Source organism: Notamacropus eugenii, chromosome 1 (assembly GCF_028372415.1).
Source record: "Notamacropus eugenii isolate mMacEug1 chromosome 1, mMacEug1.pri_v2, whole genome shotgun sequence".
Taxonomy (NCBI): domain Eukaryota; kingdom Metazoa; phylum Chordata; class Mammalia; order Diprotodontia; family Macropodidae; genus Notamacropus; species Notamacropus eugenii.
The window spans coordinates 433059228-433081080 of NC_092872.1; the positions used below are offsets into that span (position 1 = coordinate 433059228).

The 21853-nt window shown below is 39.3% G+C and overlaps 1 protein-coding gene across 2 annotated transcripts; it reads right to left on the bottom strand.

Annotated features, from left to right (window-relative positions):
• Nucleotides 1–520: 520 nt before the first annotated feature.
• Nucleotides 521–20701, bottom strand: FKBP1A (FKBP prolyl isomerase 1A). 2 transcript variants are annotated; one of them, XM_072631709.1, is made up of 5 exons: nt 20373–20701; nt 20241–20288; nt 6556–6668; nt 3193–3358; nt 521–1648 (listed from the first exon to the last, which is right to left on the bottom strand). In XM_072631709.1, exons 1-4 carry the CDS (start codon nt 20407–20409, stop codon nt 3230–3232), a joined length of 327 nt encoding a protein of 108 aa, XP_072487810.1. In that variant the 5' UTR covers nt 20410–20701; the 3' UTR covers nt 521–1648; nt 3193–3229. The 2 variants fall into 2 exon arrangements, with proteins under 2 accessions (XP_072487810.1, XP_072487811.1); XM_072631710.1 differs by lacking the exons at nt 20241–20288; nt 20373–20701 and adding an exon at nt 9392–9412.
• Between the last annotated feature and the right edge of the window lie 1152 nt (nt 20702–21853).

Consider the following 21853-nt stretch of genomic DNA (forward strand, 5'->3'; position numbering starts at 1 on the left):
AAGAGGATTCACTTCTAATTGGGAAGGGATTGCTTCAAAGAGGTGGCCTCTAAGCTGGGCTTAAATGCTAAAAGAGTATAGGTAAGAAGGTACTCCAAACATGGGTTATATTAGAATGGTGGCATCAGGCAAGGAAACTTCCCACCAATGCCAAAAGGATTGGCTCATAGCATGACCCCATTCCAAAGGCTTTCAGAAAGCCAACTACAGGCCAAGCTGTCACTGGCATTTGTCAGAAGTCAAACAGCCTAAACAACCCACACTATCAACATCCTATCACAGGCTAAAATAACACGTGAAATTTTGGTGGTAGATAGGACCCCAAAGGCAATCCTATTATAACCTCTCCAAAAAACCTCAGTGAAGACATTTCACTGCTATCATCTCTTATTTAACTTAACTGTGGCTGGAGAGAATTGTAAAACTTCCCTCCCCCGGAGCTTCTGCTCTAGCATGGTAAGTTAGCAATGCACCAAATGGCAGGGAGGAGGAGTGTAAAAAAAACACCCAATACACGGAGTTGAGAAAAGCCAGCATAAAGCATTTTATTGCAATAATAAAACTTGAAACTCATATGTGGTGGAGGGAGAGTGGGTGGTGGCAGTTTCTCTTACCAAATCACTACACAGGACAGCAAAGGGGGGGGGGGGTAGGAAGGGGAGAAAGAAGGTGGGGGTGGAGGGAGGGATATCAGCAGTAGGGAAGCTGAGCATCAAAAACAGGAGATGTTGAAGCTGTGATGACCAGCATCAGTTTTGTTTTTTTGTAGAGAACACGCAACGATTTCCTGTGACAATGACTGGGCTTTCATTGTGTTGAAAATTTCTACAAACAGCACCTTCAATTTAACAATCAATTCAAGTTCTTGGAATTTAGGTAGTTGTGGAGCTTTGATGGCTACTGGAGATTAAAAAAGTCCTCCAAATCCATTAGAAAACCACAAGATGAAAAAAAAAGTCAGGCATCAACAAAGTAGGTTTACATTGACCCGAGTTGTCCTGTAGATAAGACACCAAGTGGCGTGTCCAACACTGCATTGAAAATATCTGCTTTCAAAAGGCAGAGGTTAAGAGGGGGGAGGGGAAGGAGGGTTGGGTGGTTGAAGCAGCTTCTCCTTCCCCACCTTCATTTTGGACAGGGTGACTGATATGCTCCAAGGAAATCATTCAACATGGAGAATATGTCAGCCCTCAATAGCTCCTCGATCTGCTATGGCTTTACAGCAGCAGCAAAAAAAATTTTTTTTTTTTAATACATAATAGATAAATTTCATCCAAAAAAAATAAAAGGGACAAAGATTTTCTCTGTCCAAATAATTCCTATTCTAAGGTTAACCCATCTGTGTGCTGTTAATGCTTGATCATACACTTAATCTTAAATCTATACCCAAAAGATTTCAATTTAAATCTAGACCCCAAAAACAAAAACAAAAAGATGAATGACTTGACAAGTTGAGGTTTACGGTGTATAGTTCAGAGACAACACATGTACAAGAAGGAAGAGTTGGAAGCAAAGCCAAGTGATAACATTCAATCGGGGTATATGTCTATACAATGAATGTAGTGGAATATCAGGGAAAAGCTCCATACAAATTCATGTGCATTCTTCTTCTTGAAGCGGAGACTGTGGACTCCTCCATGTGTCCAATCTATTAAACAAAAAAGCCAGAGTCCTATCAATATAAAAATCATCAGTGTGAAGATAACAGGGAATAAGTAACACTCTAAAGTCCCTTTCCTGACAATGAGTTGGTAAAGTTAGAACAATCAACAACCACCGACGCTGGTCAGCTATTCACTGAGAAGTCAGGCAACCAAAATGGCTCAAGTGAAGTCAGAGAACCACAGGATGTCAAAGCTGGAAGGGACCTTCAAGATAATCATCTAAGTCTAACTCCTTTTTATAAAAAAGTTACTGAAAGAGGTCTCACAGTCAGTTAATGGTATAGTAGGAATTAGAACATAAATCTTTTGATTCTCAATCCATAGTTCTTTCTAGCACAAACTCACTAGTATAATGTAATCTGCATTACTTTACGTTAAAAAATAGTTTATTTAGAAAAATACAAACTACTTTCTTCAAAACATTCCTGCATAAAAATTTTTTAGCAGGACAAGTTTCTTAGTTTCTTCTCCCCATTTGATAGTTAAGGAAGGTGAAGCTTGAAGGTAGCCAGTGATTTGCCATAGTTGGTCAGTTGGTTCTAGGAACCAAGATTCAGTCCTTGTCATGGCCATCTTTCTTCCAACTTCAAGATCAGAAGAGCCCCCGGCCGCCGCCGCCTCCCCTCCCCCCCCCCAAGTAGCTCCTGCTAAAAGTAAAGACTTTCCAACACTCATATCCCAAGTAAGACCACATAAATATGAAGGGTCAGATCAGGAAGAAATGTAACAACACTGCAAGCTGGAAAGTTTCTTAAGAGATCATCTACTTCAACCTCTCCATCTTAAGAATGAGGAAACTGAGGATCAAAGAAAAGAACTGACTTTTCCAAGATCACATAGGTAGTAGTTAAGTGGAATTTAATTTAAACTGTCTACCAGATGAAAACATTACCTCCCTTTCAATGAACTTTGTCTAGAAAAAGCTAAATTCAAATACAAAGCTCTTTCCATCACATCATTCTGTAGACATATAGTAATTCAAGCTTCTAGAGAATGGAGAGGACATATAATATGCTAGAAGTTATCTAATATGGCTCAGGAAGGGAAATCCCTTTTTGTTAAGGAATAAACATTAAAAAAACAATTACAATAAAAAAGTAAGATTACAATTCCAAAAAAAGCTAAAAGGCCTAATTTTATCCAGGGATGTCTTGCTGGATTAATTTTGCAGATCCTGTTTTGCTCAAATCATTGGCAAAAATCAGTTGCAAATTACTAAGTTTTATAGGAACTAGAAGTATGGTTTTTAGTACAAAGCTGACTGAATAATTAGGATAAAAACCCCACAATCTTGAAGTCTGTTAAGATACGGGGAAAAAAAGGACATGTTTCATCTCAGTTTTGAAGGTAAAAACTGTATACTTTTGTGTATATATAAAAGGCTATTACTATTCTAGATGGTGAGTTTAACTTTAGGGGTGATACAATACAAAGAACAGCAGATTAGACACTTCAGCCCCAATTCTGCCACAAACTGGTTGTATGACTTTCGGGTAAGTCACTTCAAAAGGGAAAACATTTCACTTACTCAAGAAACAGGGAGCTAGGGCAAGAAACAATTCCTGTCATTCCAATTTTATAAGTTCCACATCAAAGATGAGAGTAGCATTTGGTGGAATGATGCCTGGGTGACCAGTGGAACCATAAGCATAGTCTGGAGAGATGGTCATTTTTGCTCTCTGGCCCACACTCATCTATAAAAAAAGAAAGAACAAGTGTTATCATTGTGACTCTAGATAAATCAGTTGCCTATTGTGGGCCCCAGATTCTTCCTCTAAATAACAAAGAAGGCAGTCTAACTGCCTTTTGTAATGCTCTTTTGTAATCTTAGAAATTCTAATAAACAATACCTTAATGTGAAAAGTCATGTTTAATGCTTGTGGAATGAATGAGTTCTATAAATGCCTCTAAGATGACTACTTATCTAATACAGACATCAGGACTTTCTGACCTGTAGTTTTCAATGACGAGTCTTATGTGCTTTAGGCTCTTTGTGAGCAAAAATCTGGGTTACATCTTCCAAATTCCAGCGTGAAGTTAAATTAAGCCATGCTAACAATTATTTTTAGGTGACCCAATGCCAGAACTTCCTTGTTTTCAGGATATACAGGGTTTTGTATCTTTTTAGGCTGTTCTTTCTGGATTAAAGGGACTATCACTACAGAAAAGAGATTTTGTTACTACTTAAAAAGGTAACATTTAAATATCATATTTTCTAATCACTTTTGTAATATACAGTTACAAACACAGGGTTTTTGCTGTGCTCAAGACCCAATGACATGTTTTTAGGCAATGAAAGTAATAGATGCAAACTTGTGGAAAAAAAACCCCTACCCAGCAGAGAAAACACAGAACTATCATACAGTGATTGGCCTGTCCCTATTTTGCTTGTTGGTTCAAATGATTTCTCATTTAGGCTACTTCTTTATGCTGAGCTGATCTTTTGATATTTCAGACATGGCTTTCACGAAGGCATGGCATGAAGCTTCTTTTTCCTCTAACCACAACCCTACCTAATTAGTTATTTGATTCAGGAAACCTACTTCTAATGCAATTTTGTATACAGCTCCCCAGTAAGCATCCCATGGCTAACTTGCCTACCTAATCTAGGTGGCATAGATACTAGCTATATACAATTCCCATCTCACTCTTAGTGATTATCTCTATTCAAAGCCCTCTTACCAAATGTGAGGAAAAGCTAGACTGAAACCTTATCTCTATAACTTAGTTACTACTTTATAACAGAGTCCTTGCTTTTGACAGAAGCTAAAATCTTACTCTAATCAGGAAAGGAGTAATAGGCATGCAATGTCAAAAGTGGTGAGATTCCTAAGAATCTTGCTTGGCGATGTGAAGCTATCTTCTCTACTTAGCCTTGTAAAGACATTTAGAAGACTAAGAAAATTATTAACTAAGATAGGTAAAGGAGAAGAAAATTGGAGTTGAAAGTGTGGCTTCAAAACCATGATCAGTCTTGGTCTGTTTTTTCCCCTCCATTCCTCCTTTTGGAAGCAGAATCATAATGAATTTTAGAGCTGGGAGGGATCTCAGCAGCAATCTAGTCCACCCGAAATGCAAAAGGACTCCTAACATATCCAACAGTAAGTCTTTCAGCTTCTGCTTACAGCCCTCCAGTGAGGGCTTTCCACTTCCTTCCCATTCCATTTTTGGACAGCACTAATTATGAAGAAGTTTCTACACTATAAGTCTAAATTTGTCTCTTGCAACTTGAACCCAATGATCTTGGGTCTGCCTTTTCTATAATTATTAGAGACAATATTATAATTGTTCCCAAATTACTGTGAGTTGGAATCCTGGTATCTCTTCAAGTACCATCACTTTAAGAGATATCCCAAACTAAGGATGAATTTATAGTAGTAATGAAATAGTATTTTACATACTACACACCCTATGATAGTAACAATAACGTATAATGTGATTTCCTCACAACAACCCAGGAAGGTAATTAGTACAACTCTTATTTTCCCTTTAGAGCACAAAGGAAAAAGTAAAACTGAAAGAGATCAAGTCACTTGTCCAGAGTCACATAACTGTGGGCCATGATTAAAAGTCAGGTCTTCTGACTCCAAGTCCAAAGTCTATTCTATCATACCATCTTTCCATGTCTAGATTCTATTGGGAGCTGGGTAGGTAGTGTTGGGGATAGAGTCAGGAAGACTTAATTTCAAATCCTATGATTTATATGGCTATGTGACCCTGGGCAAGAATTATATGACCTCTTCCAGTCTCATTTTCCTCACTTGTAAAATGAGGGAGTTGGACATTATTCACTACAGACATAAGAGATGATGCAATGAATCAGACCACAACAGAAAGAGAATGTCAGACCTTAGTTATAAAGGAGTAACAAAGTTGTATGTATATGTAAGAGACGATGAAAAATTTATGGACTGCCATGAGGAAAAGAAGTCATCAAGTGGTTGGTCTTCTGTGTGATGATATGCCTGTCCACAGTTAGCTAAACTTAGTCTACTGCCAGGACTATACTTGAAGCATTTACTGAATGGTAAAAATTTGCCAAATTTTTTTACTCCACTGACAGAATCCAGTCATCTCTCTGCCAGGAGAAATTAGAGAAGGACTTTATGGAGCATGACTAAAGTCAAATGAGTAATTAAAAGAATTAAGGAAGGAAAGCTTAAGAAGGTTAATTGCATAAAATTCTCCCTAGATAGGGTAGAAAAAATGCAAATAGTTTAAAGATTCTTGAAAATTAAGCTCATTATACTTTGGTTTATATATAATTTCAGATGTAAATCACAATCCTTTTCCACCATTTCATGTTGCATGACTCTTGCCAAAGGTTTCCTAAAAATCCTAAATAGAGGCAATCTAGAACATTGTATTTTGAGATTAATTAGCAACATATTTTAGGAGAAACAGAGCTTTATCTACTTGAAAAATAGAAATAAGATCCATGACAAAAAACTCCCCTAGTCTGTGAACTTTTGGCCCATAAAATGAAGTTAGACTAGATTAGCTCTGAAGTTCCTTCTAGCTCTAAAATTTTGAGCCACTGACCTCCTCTCTTCCTGGCTAAATCTTCATTTTTCTGGGTAAGTAGATTTTAATTCTTTTACTGAGTAAATCTGAATACTGTCTTAGACCATAGATTACTAAAGTCAGATCAGGACTAATGCACCAAGGAAAGTACACACAAAGATTCCTGAGGCTCATCAAAACATATATCCTAATTAAGATTGTGAACTTGCTACCATCCAGTGGGGAGTCCCAATACTGACAGGGCAGACACTATAGGAAGGGAAAAGCTTGACCAATGAAAGACCAAAGGAAAGGCTTTCCACCGTGTTATAGTCTTCAGAAGAGTTAAGACACTGTATGTTTAGGAACATCAACAACACAAACACACCTGGGCAACTCCTTCTTCCCAGCCTCGAATCACTTCTTGCTTGCCCATCACAAACTTGAAGGGCTTATTTCTGTCACGGGAGGAATCAAACTTTTTTCCATCTTCAAGCATCCCTAAAAAACAAGGCATTTATGTTATTTGGGAAATATGATCAAGTAAAACAAATCAAGTACAATAGACAGGCTACTGTTTATTTGGGTTCAAATTCTATTTCTGGTCTTATAACTTGAGCAACACTATTTTTCTGAATCTAAGTTTTCTCTGCAAAACGGGAATGTAACACATCATCTACTTTACAATGACTATGTTTTGATAACTCCAGCTGCCTTCTCAATCTGGACCTTCTCCCATGGCTGAGTTCCTCCTAGAACTTTCATTTAGAGGAAGAATTCAGGACAGCCAACCTTCATTCCTTTCTCAGTCCTGCTTCTGACACTCCAAACATGCTCCTCTGGCACTATCCTTCACCTTTTCACTTTCCTAAATTGTATTGTCTTCCCCTATTAGAATTAAGCTCCTCAAGGGCAGGGGATTAGCTTTCTTGGATCCCTAGTATAGTATCTGGCTAGTAAACACAACAAAACTTGTTGATTTGACTTGTTTTATCATGGTCCTGAATATAGAAGAACAGAAGCTTTATCAGAGGACTTTTCCCAGGATATTTCAGATTCGTCCCCATGTTAATATCATAGTGCCCCATCCTTTAACACAAGAGAATGTAAAGTAAAGAGGAAGGACTGTCCATTCCTTAAAGTATCTAGTAACAACTGTCTCCTCACTAGTCACTTGGTCAGAAGCCTCATGATATAAGTTTCAAGGAAATGGCAAAAATGCCTCTTCTGAAGTGACACCTGAACCAGCAGAACAATTAGATTCTCTGCCTTCATGCATTTATCACTCAGGAGACTTTTTTTACTACTATAAAGTTTACTGAACAAGTAATCCTTCCAACTTCCTTTACCATTACAGGTTATTTCTTCACACAACAATGAAGACAGACCATTCAGCACTGTGGGATAATGCACAAAGCAAAATGTAACCTAGACTTTCACAATACATTCCTAACTCTAACAAAACAGCTTTTCCCAGGTCAAAATTCTTTAACATGTGATTACTTTAAATTTCCAGAACTTTTTTTGGGAAAAGTAAGAACTAGTCCTGGGCTTACTACAGAGAAACATCAAAACTTGTTTGGTGCCCTACTTCTCTTACTCTTACACACTTATTCATGGTGGCAAATGAACTTTTCTAGAAGGCAGAAAAGATTAAGTGATAAATTCAGCTAGGGAGCATCTTGTAATGGAAAAAATACTAGACTAAGAGTCAGAAAACCTGAGTTCAAATTCACCTGGGGTCCATGACTAACTGAAAGACCTTAAAGTCACTTTCCTTCTCTGTCTCTTATGTTCAGCTGTAAAATGAAAGAGTTCACCTTAATCTCTCAGTCCCCAATAGCTGTGAAACACTATCCAAAGGATTCCAATTATCATTGGGATCTTCTCCCCTAAAATTCCCAGGAACTCTGAAGTTCCTCAGCAATTATCAGAGTATAGTTCCCCTAAAGAAACAGAATTTAATTTCCAATTAGGGAGAACTCTGAAAAAGGAAATTCAAGAACAAAAGAGTTCAGAAGAAACTCAGCAAAAGAAAAAAAGCAAAACTTGGAACTTCTGGTATTAAAGGGAATAATAGAGCAAAAGATTACTGAAAAAATTCCCACTTTCTAAGAGATCATTAAAAAGGGGGCCAATGAGTCCTTCCCTACTCCAATTATCTTTGAATTATTAACATTATACTGCTAATTTCTTTCAGGAAAAAACTGCCATGGTTCTCAGATGACAGTATTTCTGAGAATACTAAAGCAGATACTAATGTGCCTGTTAAGTCACATCTTGCAATCAGGTACCCAAAAGGACTTGAGACCACCATAAAGAATGTGTTGACATGAAGGAAAAATACTACTAGTATTACCAACACAACTATCTACCACTACCACAGAGACCACTATCATGCAATTACTTTTAAAAAGGTGTAGGGTGGGAAAGTGTTAAAATCAATCTAGTGTTTTATCATTGTAGCCAGAAAGTCTGGACCTTTAACAAAACAGGAGGTGGGGGAAGGGTCAGAAATGAGAATATGGTTGATTCTGCTAATGGAGTACTAGGAGTAATGGAAGGAAAAGATAAATAGCAGCATCCCACAGGGAGTTCTGATCACTAAAGCCTGAGGCATGTGCAAATGTACAAGTAATGGAAGAACAGAAAAGAAAAAAAGTAAGTTCACCCAAAGTAATTCATAGCCAGTGACTTGTAACTCAAAAACCAAATTAAATTAGCCCATTAAGTCCCAAGGGTGTCCCATCTATTTACCAAGACTCGCTATCACTTTTAGGTAAAGAAACAAATAAAAGAACCCAGACATCTAAGAATAGGGCATAGTATCAAATCTCCAGTTCTCTTGCAAACAATGGATACACTCACCTATCAGGAGGCACCATCTATTAATGGTTCCCAGAGTTGTATACCAAGAATGGGACTTGACACTCTGCCTTTTAGTTCATTTCTATGTCAACAGAACCCAAATTAGTTGGACGTTCTATATGGAGCACAATTTAGGAAGTTTTGCCTGAATTCTTTGGGTTAAACCCAGGTAAATAAATGGTTAGATACCTAATATTTTAAAAGGTATCAAACAGGGGTCTAATTCACAAATGTGGTCCAAGCACATGAATAAAAGCACGTTATTAGTTTAGTTTTCTCCAAAAGCAAACTATTCTACCCACTATGCAAATTCATCCCAACTAACACCTGAATATAAATCTTAAGCCAGTACTCACAAAATAAAACACCCAGTCCTGCAAGGTGTTACAAGGAAAACAGAAGTGCTGTCTCTTGTTCTTGAAAGTCTTACAACCTGAGACATGATAAAACTCAAATGGAAATATATCAGAATAAGTAATACATCTTACAACCAATTAAAGCCTAATAAAATACACTGAAAGTACTGTTTAAGAGATATAAGGAAGGGGGTTGGACAAGATCACCTTTAAGGCCTCTTCCAGGCAAGACTTAGTCTATAATTCAAGATTCTAAAATTTTATATCCTAAGGTCACTCTCAGCTCTAACATTTTATGAATTCAAGAACTGAGTATCTAAAACTTTGGTATATTTCTGGGTTTATTAATTTACTTAGCAGATATTTATAGAGAACCTTGCCTGCAACAAGCAATGTGCACTTGAAGTTGTAGGGGAATTCAAAAAATACGTCTCTTACCTTAAAGGAAGATAAGAAAGAAACATTCAAAGTTACAACTCAAGAATTTAGTAAGGAGGTGAAACCAAGATGGCAGAGTAAAGGCAGGGCCTCATCTGAGCTCTTCCACATTTCCTTCCAAACAACTTTAAATTAACACCTAAAAACTAATTCTGGAGCAGCATAACCAACAGAATAGAGTGAAACAATTTTCTAGTTCAAGACAACTTAGAAGGTCAAAAGGAAAGGTCTGTCTCACTGTGCTGAGTGTGTAGTGCAGTCCAGAACAAGTTGTGCCCTACCAGCAGGACTTGGGGGTCACTGAAGCCACAGGACAGCTTCTGGAGTTCTCAGTCCACATATGGTGAGGGGGCTGGACAACTAGTCAGAAGAAGACTACAGGGGACCCTGTGTTGGCCCTGGGTGCTGAACTCTGCAGCATTGCCTATACACAGTTCTAGCATTAGGGGGTACATTTGCAGGGAAACAGGGATCACACCTCTCCTTTGAGCATACCACCTTGGAAAAACTGAAAATTTACACACACCCCCCCCCGAATTAGCTCTGAAAACAGCAACATAAAAAACCCTAAACTTGGGACTGTGTCCCCCTCCACCCCAGGAGCAGACCCCAACTTTAAGATAAAGTTAAAGGTCAAGAAATAGGCTGGAAAAATGAGCAAATAACAAAAAAAGAACCTGATCAGAGAAAGTTGCTTTGGTGATCAAAACACAAACTCAGAAGGCAACGAAGTCAAAATAGCTACATGCAAAGCCAAAAAAAAAAAAAAAAAAGTGAATTGCTCTCAGTCCCTGCCCCCAGTTACTGGAAGAGCTCAAAAAGACTTTCAAAAATCAAATAAGTAGAGGAAAAATTGGGAAAAGAAATGAGAGTGATGCAAGATAAAAAAAAGGATCAGCACCTTGGTAAAGGAAGCATCAAAAATACTCAGGAAAATAATACCTTAAAAAACAGAATGGAATAGGTCAAAAAGAGGCACAAAAATCCACTGAAGTGCTCCTTAAAAAACAGAATTAGCCAAATGGAAAAAAACGTACATACATTCACTGAAGAAAAGAACACTTAAACAGTAGAACTCGTGAAAATGAAAATGAGGAACAAAAACAATGGAGAAAATAATTCCTTAAAAATTAGAATTGGGTAAGTGGAAGTTAATGACTCCATGAGTCATCAAGAAACAATAAAACTAAACCAAAAGAATGAAAAATAAATGAAAATGTGAAACATCCTCATTGGAAAAACAACTTGGAAAACAGACTGAGGAAAGAGAATTTAAGAATCATTGGACTACTTGAAAGCCATAATCAAGAATTAAGTATTAAGACAAAATTTCACCAGGTGGTATGAAAATGCAAAATGAATGCCTCTACATTCATAGGAGAGAGATCAGTGGATGACGGGTTAGGGAGGTTTTTGTGAGGGGAAAAGAAATTAAGCTAACTCTAAAACAAAAGGAAGGATTTAGAATGGTGTAAAGAGAAAGAGGCATTTTATGCACATAAAAGTATTTAAGTCATTGTTAATAGGCAAGTCTGCGGGAGTGGGAAATTTACAAAGAGAAAAGGTTTAAAAAGTATGCAAGACCAAATTTGATCAAATATATGCAGCAAAACCTTTTTACAGATTTTTGCAAATCCTTAAGTCCTCAGTGGATTCCAAATATTTGTTGACTGAAATGGAAGGAAATATAATAGGAGCTTCCAGCAATTGTTTTCAAGCTACAAATAAGGAATCCTTGTTCTACAGTACCTTTTAATAGACTAACCAGATGTAAGTTAATTCCATATATCACTAGAGAAACCATATACATGCTATTAAGGGAACAGCAAATGAAGCATTTACCAGTCACTGTTCTGACACCAATAACCACTACAAAGGAAATTTTACCTATTCTTTGCTGAAACCACAGTGAGAAAATTTATTGGTTGAATTACATGAAATTTTACTTGATAAATCTACTCATTTTGTGCTTTTAAAAAGACAACATAGAATCTTTGATGGACCCCCAGGCCATTTACTCCAAAGCCTACCAGAATCATGAATACTGTTTATATTTCCAAGTGATCATCCCTTGCTAATTTCCCTCCTTGAGGATCTCAAGTAATCTTTAGCTCTCTCTTTTTGAAGACCTTCAGTAACTCATTACTTACTTGGATAGTTTTAACTATTGAAGACATTGATCACTCCTTCAATCATTTATTTGTGGCAGTTGCTAGAATGCTTTCCATCCTGGACACCATATTCTGGACGTGTGAATATTCTTCATAGATGTAGCTATACAAGTGCAGAATATTAATTATATGCCTTACTGCTCTAAACATTTTAAGTTTCCCTTTTTGACTACATTGTAAGCAACCCGACATCAAGAACTACTCCTTATACTTTCATATCCTTTCATGGAGAACTTAGCAAAATCTTTAATATGCTGCAGATATTAAGTAAATATATTGTTAGATTTTACCAAAAGACCTTCATTTAAAAAAAATTGATTGAGTAGCACCACCCTCTATTATATGATTAGTAGAATTCTGGGAACGGTGAAGTTCACTCCTGTAACACATAACCTAATGCTCAATGTAGAGCTTCTATTTCTAAATCACAGAAAATTTAAAGAGAAAAATAGGATTTTAGACCAAAGGTGGAAATCAATCTAGGAAAAGAACAAAGGTCACAAACAGCACTGTTAAAAAGAGGCCCTGTATCACCACTAAGCAGCTGACAGAAAGCTGTTCTTGCTCTCTTCCAACTTTGCTTCAGCTGTTCTTTAGGGTGTCTCCTGGTTGGGAAGACATTTTACTCATGTCCCCTGGGGAACAAATGGGAAGAGACTTGAGTATCTTTCTCTAAAACTGTAACCCCCTCTTCCCTATCACTTAGCTATGTATCATGAGATAATGGGAAAGAGAAGAAACCAAAAGGAAGTGGGCTAAGCCAGGATTTCATTTGAGGAAATGGTTACAATAGTGCTAGTGTTGCTCTGTTCAAACCCTATAAAAAAAAAAGATCTGCTCAGTAGATAGGACTAAGAAAAAAAAAAAAGGTGTTACTTAGAAAAGTAGTTTTCACTGGTATCATTAAATTTCATTTTCATACATGGAGAAATTTCTTCAAATTCCAACATAATCTCATTCATCTAAAAACAAATGTCTTTTGTTTTTCTATTACATTAGATTCCAGATATATTTTCTCTATATATCAAGTGATCATCTCTTGCAAAAAATTTTTTTAGGAAAAGACTGCTTGCTTTTAAAGCAAAAAGATCATGCATACTGCCCCTCCCCTCCCCCCAAAAACTGGTTAACAATTTCCATATAATTGCTGTAGTACTTATACTTAAAATAACGAGATGATTCATGACATGGGCTCAGTTGCTGATTTATCTTTTCAACAAATTGTCCATATAAAGTGAAAAGTGAGGCAACTTTCTTCAGAGATCAAAACATGAAAACAGCCTCAACATGCTTACAACATGTTTGGAGGGCCTAGGAGGCGGAGGGGCTAGGCTGAAATTCTGGCTCTGTCACTCATTAGGTATGTGACCCTCAGCAAGTCACAGCCTTTTTGGGATTCAGTTTCTCTTATTTGTAAAATGCATAAATTGGTTTAAATCTGTAAACTTTTTTACAGCTCTAAACTTATGGTCCCTTGACATCTTTCTGAGTTCCAATCTGGCTGCAGGCACTTATTAGCTGTATGACCCTGGGCAAATCACTTAACCCTGTTTGCCTCAGTTTACTCATCTGTAAACTGAGCTGGAGAAGGAAATAGCAAACCACTCCAGTATCTTTGCCAAGAAAACCCCAAATGGGCTCACAAAGTATCAAACACAACTGAACAACAAGTGTTCATGTATTATTCATATCAAAAATACAGCTATGTAACTTTTGGTGTTTTAACTCTTAACACATTTCCCCTTCTGACAAAGATTAGTATCTGCATACTGTACTGCTAATGAAAAAAAACAACCCCGCATATTTACAGGAAGGATTTGGAAAAAGACAACCTTGTGCTTAGCTTAAAGATCTGATAGCAAACATTATCTCAATAGTATTTGGCTCTGCTTCTAGGACTGCAGACAGTATATACTTGCCAGGTCTTTGCCACAGTTGGCAGTCTACACCAGAGGCCTATGACGGAACATGCAAATTTGCCTAAAGCTCCCAGGCATAGCACACCACCCCTAATTACTAGTACTAGAGAAGCAGGATGATCTAAAACATTTGCCCTCTGAATGAACCATTCTCCAATTTCTCAAACATTAAAATCATTCCCCAACTTGAAAAATACACAAAGAAACCAAATATAAGGAGGTAACTCTTAAAAATGAACTGGAAGACAAACACCATGCCTTTGATAAGATCACTTATTTTGAGAGGTATGCATAGAGTACAGGTCACCTACTGCAACACAGAGATGCATTAAGTCCCTCATTTATGATAGTTTCTGTAGGTTATGAAGCAATATGACATATGGCAGCCCTTTAATTAAGGGACAGATATTCTTAATGCAAGGTATTATTTACCTACTTTGTACCCTTAGAAGAGGCATCTAGACTTGCAGTGGTTATTTGAATGCAAGACTTGTATGTTTAAACTGCAGCTAAATTTCAGTTATTTTAGGAGTTCTTTCTAATATCTAAGCTCTTTACAGCTTCTCCCTCCTTACGTATTTCTTTCACTTTGTAGCTTAAAAGTACCCTTACCAGGAACTAAACAAAGGAAGAAAAAAAAGGTCAATAATAGTTAATTTTGCTACTCTGTTTTCTGGTCCTCTCCCAATCCCCACTAATATCTTAATCTTCCCTGTAGCATGAAAAGAGACCCAGGATTCTTGAAGGCCACACCAGTAGATCACAATCTCTTGACTGTTACATGTGTCACCTGGCTGCCTGTCACCCAAGAACAAACTTAGCTAAATTTATAAAGGCTCATTACCAGATTTGCTACATTATATAGAATTTTTCAGCCCAGTGACATTTGTGAAGGTCATCTATGATAGTTGAAGTGGACTATCCACACTGATGAAGTATGGATATAGCCACATAAAAACTTGGAAGTTATTTCAGTGGTTGCTCTGGTAAAAGTTTACATGGGAGAAAATTGCAGTTGATGGCTAAAAGACATAGATTAAAAAAAAAAACTTATCTATGATAATCCTATCTATTTCTATGGAAAATGAAATAGAACTTTCCCCAAAATAGTCACCTCTTCAAGGTGTGAACCACTACAAGTTAACTTAGCACGTTATTTAACACTTTAACATCATTTTCCATTCCAGACAAATGTTGGCCTTAACATAGAAAAGGATATAGCAAGGTAACCATTTATTACTTTATTCTATGTCAGTCAGATGCATAGCAAATAGAAATGTTTTGTATGATCAAAACCAATATATATTTCAATGGGTAGACATGTTTAATAATCTCCTTATGATAATATCAAAGCCAAAACAGAATTATTTTTTTTTTAAGTCTAGACTTATGATTTTATCATATACGATTTTATCTGTGAAGGGAACTATTGTGATGATGGTGCAGACTGACAACTGTTCTGCAATTTATAGTCTTAAGAGAGTTGCTGGAACTGGAACTTGACTTGTCCACGATTACACAACCAGTATAACTGAAAGGCAATACTTGAACTCAACTCCCAGTGGTTCCAGGACTGGACTTCTATCCATTTTGCCATAGTGATTCTCTCCCTCACAGCCAAGGGAAAGACTGGTTTCTTACTCAGATTAAACAACCAGGTTGGTATGGTAAAGCATCTACCTCTAAGTCATGAAAAGCCAGGTTGGTATGGAAACCACTAAAAAATTCTCTTCATTCCAGTATAAGAACAATACTATAACCTACTGAGCTCTTAAATAAAACAAACCTTCTAAATTCAGGAAATCTTAACCTGGGATTTGTGAACATGTTTAAAAAAATATATATATATATATATCTACACACACACACATACACATTTTTCTTTTTTAATCTTCTATATTTAAAAACATTCTGAAAATGGGCCCATAGGCTTCACTAGACTGACAAAAAAAATTAAGAATCTCTGCTCTAACAAAACTCTTATCTTCTCACTGAAAGTAATTAAAATATCAGCTAGAAACCTGCTACCTCATGGAAGAATGATACAGAAGACTAGTAATAGCAACATTGTGATTTAAGAATGCAACTATATGTAGACTGGCAAAATAGTACTAGGATAGATGCCTTGGTTGATAGTTACTATTTGGTGTTCAATAGACAAGATCTAAATAAAACTGTGACAGCCAAAGGTATACCTGAGGATCCGGGGTGTAGAAGGTTAGAGGAACCCTCCTCCCTTGAACTTTATGTATAATAAAGATCATTCCAAAATACTGGCATGGGTGCAAGGGCTGTCTAGGCCCCAACAAATTTTTGTTAGAGTTCATAGAATATTAACTATTCCTTTTGCCACTCCCCCCCTCCCCCCCATCCCCAAAGCTAAGATAACACGTAGCAAGATATATGGCAAAACTTCATGTATATTAACCAGATTCTAGCTCCAATTCTGGTACTGCCACTCTGGTCAAGACACAATTTCTCTTAGAGGGGGAAAAATCAGGAAACCTGGATTCTGGTCCCATCTAGAATACTACCTCACTACATGGGCCCATCACCTCATCTCTATGGAGCTATATTCAACATTTCACCCATTCTGTATTTTCCTTGAGGGGCAAATAGATTCCCTGCCAGGCATGCACAAGAACTTCACAGAAATTTCTTATTTCAAGAAGGGTGTAAGAACATTTATAAGACTTCATCAATTATGTTAAGTGCTCATGCTTGGATTCTGAAGAACAGCAAAGGAGCAGAAAAATAAGGATAGTGTTATATATGTGAAAGGCAGGGAAAAAAAGACAGTTGCATTTTCAAGCAACAACAGTGTTACTAACAACTACCTCATATTCCACTTAAAGCCATTAAGGCCATAGCATCAAAGGAGGCAGAAATGTCAAAGGATCATAGATCTAGAGCTGAAAGGGATCTCAGTGGTCCATCTAGTCCCATTCCCTTCTACAGATGAAGAAACTGAGGCCTAAGGAAGTTAAGTGACTTGCATTCCAGGTAGAAATTGAACCTAGGTCTTCTATATTCATACTCAGTGCTCTTCATGAAGTTAGAAGAACTGACACTGCATAATAAACAGAAGATGCTTGATTTAAGAAACGATAAAAAATTTCTATCATCTCCATACTGCTCTTATAATGGCAGACTAGTTTTTGCGACCAAAAAACACAGTATGTCAGAACATGTTCAACTGCAAGGATCAGAGACTCTTTTAATAGTGCAGATGGGAAGATAACCTATTTAGGGCTCAAGGAACTTAGTACATTATAGTTCCACCTCCTTTTAAACAAAATTGTAAATAATAAGCATTATTATGTGTTTACTATGTGCCTGGCACTGTGCTATTCAGGGATGCTACACAATGTGCTTGGTTGAGAAGTGGTTTTAACTCTGCCTCAGGGTACTTCAAAAAGAGGTTGAAGCAGCTTGAAACTATATTCAACATTTCACCCATTCTGTATTTTCCTTGAGGGGCATATAAATTCCCTGCCAGGCATGCACAAGAACTTCATAGAAATTTCTTGTTCCAAGAAGGGTGTAAGAACATTTATAATCTCCATATTCCACCATAATTTCTGTACCACCAATGAATAACACAAAACTTTCCTGTCACACAGCAGTTTCCCCTACACCGCCCTTCCACCCCCATCCTCAAGCTTAAAAAGACACAAGTCTTAAACAGGTTATTCCTGTGAGGCTGGTGGTAAATAACCATTGGAACAATGCCTGTTGAGAAAGCAAGAACAGCCTATTCTAGTGTGCATGCGGCAGAGATGGCTTATGACTGCTGTGTTTTTGTATAGCTTATCAAAAATGGAATAAAAAGAAAGCTTTTGCATCAGTGTACATACACACATCAGGGTCTTACAGCTGAGCGTTTTGGTTTTTGTTCTATGGATGTGGGGGCGAGTACAACCCAGGAAGAAAATACAACTTCAAAGAAAAGACGCAGTAGGGATCTGATGATATTCTAAGTCTTATAACAATCTGTTCTCTTATGAAAATGCTACATATATGTAAGTGCCATTTCAAATAGGGCACTTCGTGAAATTTGGTTCTGCCCATATTTAGGTTCCTGTTATCCTGACAGCACATCTTCCACTATATTCCTTATGTCAACATTGACCTATATGTCTAATGGATAGGACTTAGGACACAAGTCAATGGGTAAAAATGCCTGGTATTATTAGTGTTATAGTGTAAAGATTATTAAAGTGAAGTCAGAAGACGTAGGTTCTAGTCATTTTGCCACTAATTTTCTGTGCAATCTTAAGTAAAACACTTAACCTCTCTGGGACCCACTTATCTCATGAAAAAAAATGTTTGGCAAAAATGAGCTCTAATATTCCTTTCACTCCCCAAATCTGGTGATTCTGCAATGGTTTCTTGGGAGTTGAAAAATTTTAATTAAGCACTGTGTATAAGACCAGTAAAAGTCTGGAACACAAAGCACAAAACTTCCCTCACTGAGAATTTTTGAAATACTTTCCTTTCTGATAGTCTTGTTAGGCTCTATTTTTTTTTTCTTCCTCTAAACAGCCCACTTCCAGGTAAAGAAAAACAGAAAAGGGAAACATTTCTTCATTCTTGTATCGCAAGTCATTCCTTCCCTGCCCCCAAACAAATGGATCTGTTCAAAAGCCTGGACAGGAGGTGGAAGAGCTTCCTCTACAAGAATTACTGTTATTGCCAACTATTTCCTGATAAGATGGGGGAGGATGCCCAATTATTCATATCTAAGTAACTGTAGCTACACCCATCCTGCTCTCCCTCTCAATCTGAGGAACTGAGATATTAGTATTCTCTTTCTGCCTCAAAAAATCAAATAGGAGCAAAGTAGTAAGATTTTCTCACCAATCAGTTTAACTGCTCCGTATGGTGAAAACAACATTTTAAAAATCACATAATACAAATTATTTGGACATAGTGGTTTGAACACTAGCTGATGAATTTCAGGTAGTATTGATAGGAAGCAACAGTATAGGGACCAAGGGAGAGACCATCCCACCAGGATTCAATCAAATAAGATTAGACAACCATTAGTGATCTTCTGATCTGACAGATGAAGTCTCCACCTACAGGGGCTGAGTGCCAAGTGGCTGTAATCCCAACTCAGTGGTACAGTAAAATTTTGATTTGGAAACAGCAAAACAGAGAAACAAGGAGAAAGTGCAAATCCCATCTCCCTTCCTCTGGAGGAAGCTAATCCATGACTAAAGAGGCTTGGATGGGAAAACACTTTAAGGGCCCCAAGGAAATAGACCCACCCATCACCGGAAAAGAACTCAAGCACTAAAAGACTTGGAAGGATGCAGCTTGAGGCCCACTGATTGAGAGAACACTCCCCACCATCCCTATTTCTTCTGAAACAGAGAATGGGGGGAGTGGGGGAAGGCAGCAGTTATTCAGGAGCAGAAGGTAGCAAGGGAAATGAGAGTTGCAAAACAATTTGAAAAATGGTCATTTTGCTATTTTTAAAATAGGAAAGAACATTCTGAATCCCCACAGAAAATAAAATATCTCTCCATTAAAATTTCCCCATTCAAGTTTTATTCTTTGGTGGAAAACCCTGGAATTCCACGGAGACTAAATGAGCCCTCCAGAGAATAATGTGGCAGCACAGAAAGAGACAACCAGGCATTAAGACCTGGCGCTTGCTTGGTGTAAAGGACACACCACTGACCCATTTAGACTGTACACCACATTTTATGATAGGAAGAGCCAAACCAGGCCAGGATCACCATATATGGGTCAGCACCAGGGATGGAAAGCCAGCAACGTTTCCAACGAGACAAGAGAACTTCATTTTTCCCCCCCAAAGTCCTGAAGGCTTTCAGATATACAAATGTTAATTGTTAACGGGTGGGTGGGCGGTGGTAGTGACAGAAAGCACTTCCCCCTCCTGCCTCATCCCCTTCTGGGGGCCACGTACAGGTGGAGACTAGATCTGAGGAAATATGTGGAGAAGAAAAAAAACCAAACAGATCTCGACCTGCAAGGAGCCGGAGACGGATGCCAGAACCCCCTCAGCACTCTGAGCTCCGGAGACCCCCAAGTCACCGAACCCCGGACACCGCTCGCCCACAAAGCCTCACTCCACCCCCACACGCAGCCCTCGTTTGCCCGCCCCCCCCACGGAGCCCCACCGGAGGCCCATTCATCCGCCGGCCGCCCCAGGCCCCCCGCCCCCGCAGACACCCCCTCCCCCAGTCCGCAAGCCTTTCTCCCGGCGCACTCCGGCCCTCCCCCAGGGCGCCCGCCCCCAGACCCTCCTCCCCCTCCCCCAGGGCGCCGGGGGAGGGGGCCCGCACTCACCCGTGTAGTGCACCACGCAGGTCTGGCCGCGCTTGGGGAAGGTGCGCCCTGAGGAGACAGAGGGGACAGAGGCGGTGAGCGAGGGGCAGGCGGGGGTGGGGGGAAGGGACGGCCCCGGCCCGGGCTACTCACCGTCTCCGGGGGAGATGGTTTCCACCTGCACTCCCATCCCGGCCGGCCTTGAGCGGGTCGGGGGTCGCTGCTCCGCGGGGCGCGGGCACGAGGCGAGGCGAGGAGGGAGCCTGGCGGGTCTAACGGCGGACGCGGCCTCACGCGCGACTCCCGGCGGGCAGAGGGACAGACTGGCTCGCGCACCGGCCCAGGCGGCTTTTCACCACTACCCCCCCGGCCCCGCTCTGCACCCGCCTCGGCGCACCAGCGCGCATGCGCGCCCCCGCCCTGCACGCCGCCACGCCGCCGCACCCTTCCCTCCTCCCTCCTCCCCCCCCCCACCTCCGCCCAGAACGCCCTCCCACGAGATGGGGTAGGGTGGGAGGAACATATGGAGGGAGAAAGCCGGGGCGCGTGCGCGCACTCTCAGATCGCGGAAGGGCTCACGCAGACCCCGGCGCGCGCACGTATGCACGCCGCGCCCCCCTGCGGCGACGGAGGGAAATGACCTACTTGTGACACACGTTCCCCCACTCTTTCTCCCATGGGGTCTGCCATCTTGAATCTGCTCTTCCCTTGCCATACTTTTGCTCAATGAGGTGTACTGTTGTGTTTTTTCATCAAGATGGGATAATTAGTTTTTATAACCTCCAAATTACTTTAAGCCTATTTCTTTTTTCTTAAACTTTCCAAGCCATTCTCAACTTTAGCCATAATACTAATTATTATTAAGTAGGGCGAATCCAAAAGTGTGTTTCATTGTATGGGTGCATCTTCTTCCTGAGGCAGATCACGCTCTGTACACACCTTACAGAATCCCAGGGTCACAAGGTGCCCTCAGTCATCCAATCCTGCTGGCATCTGAACAGCCCCCCCCACTACCACGTGCCTACCACGTGCTCCTCTAGTCCTTACCTGAAGACCTTCAGGGATGGGAAGGGGGGAGAGGTCCTTCCTGAGGCTGTCTGTTCCATATTTGGGTACTTCCATTTTTCAGGAAGTCCTATCATGGGCTCAAAATCTACCTCTTTGTCACTTCTACCATTGTTCCTAGTTTTTTTCTGTCTTGGACCAAGCAAAACAATTTTAATCCCTCTGCCATACAACAGTCTTTCAACTGATGGGTCTGGTCCTTCCTTCTGTTTATATTCTGGTCCCTCTTCTCCAGGTTAAATTTTTGCAGCCAAAATCAGTTCATCACTGATGGAAAGCCTTCTGGTAATGAGCTTCTCCCACTTTGCTTAACTGGTTTTAACTGGCATATAAGTTGGTCACTTCCCTTTCCTTGTAACCTTTCCACTAGGATAGACCATACCATAGCTTGTGTCCCACCAGCCTTCCATAGAATGTAGAACTTGAAAGTGAATTAGAAACCATTGAGTACAATTCTTTCACTTTGCAAAAGAGAAGGAAAGAGACTTCCCTATGATTCCACAGATTATAAGTAGCAGAGCCAGTAAACACTTAGTATGTCTTTTGAGTCCAAATCCAGTGTTCTTTCC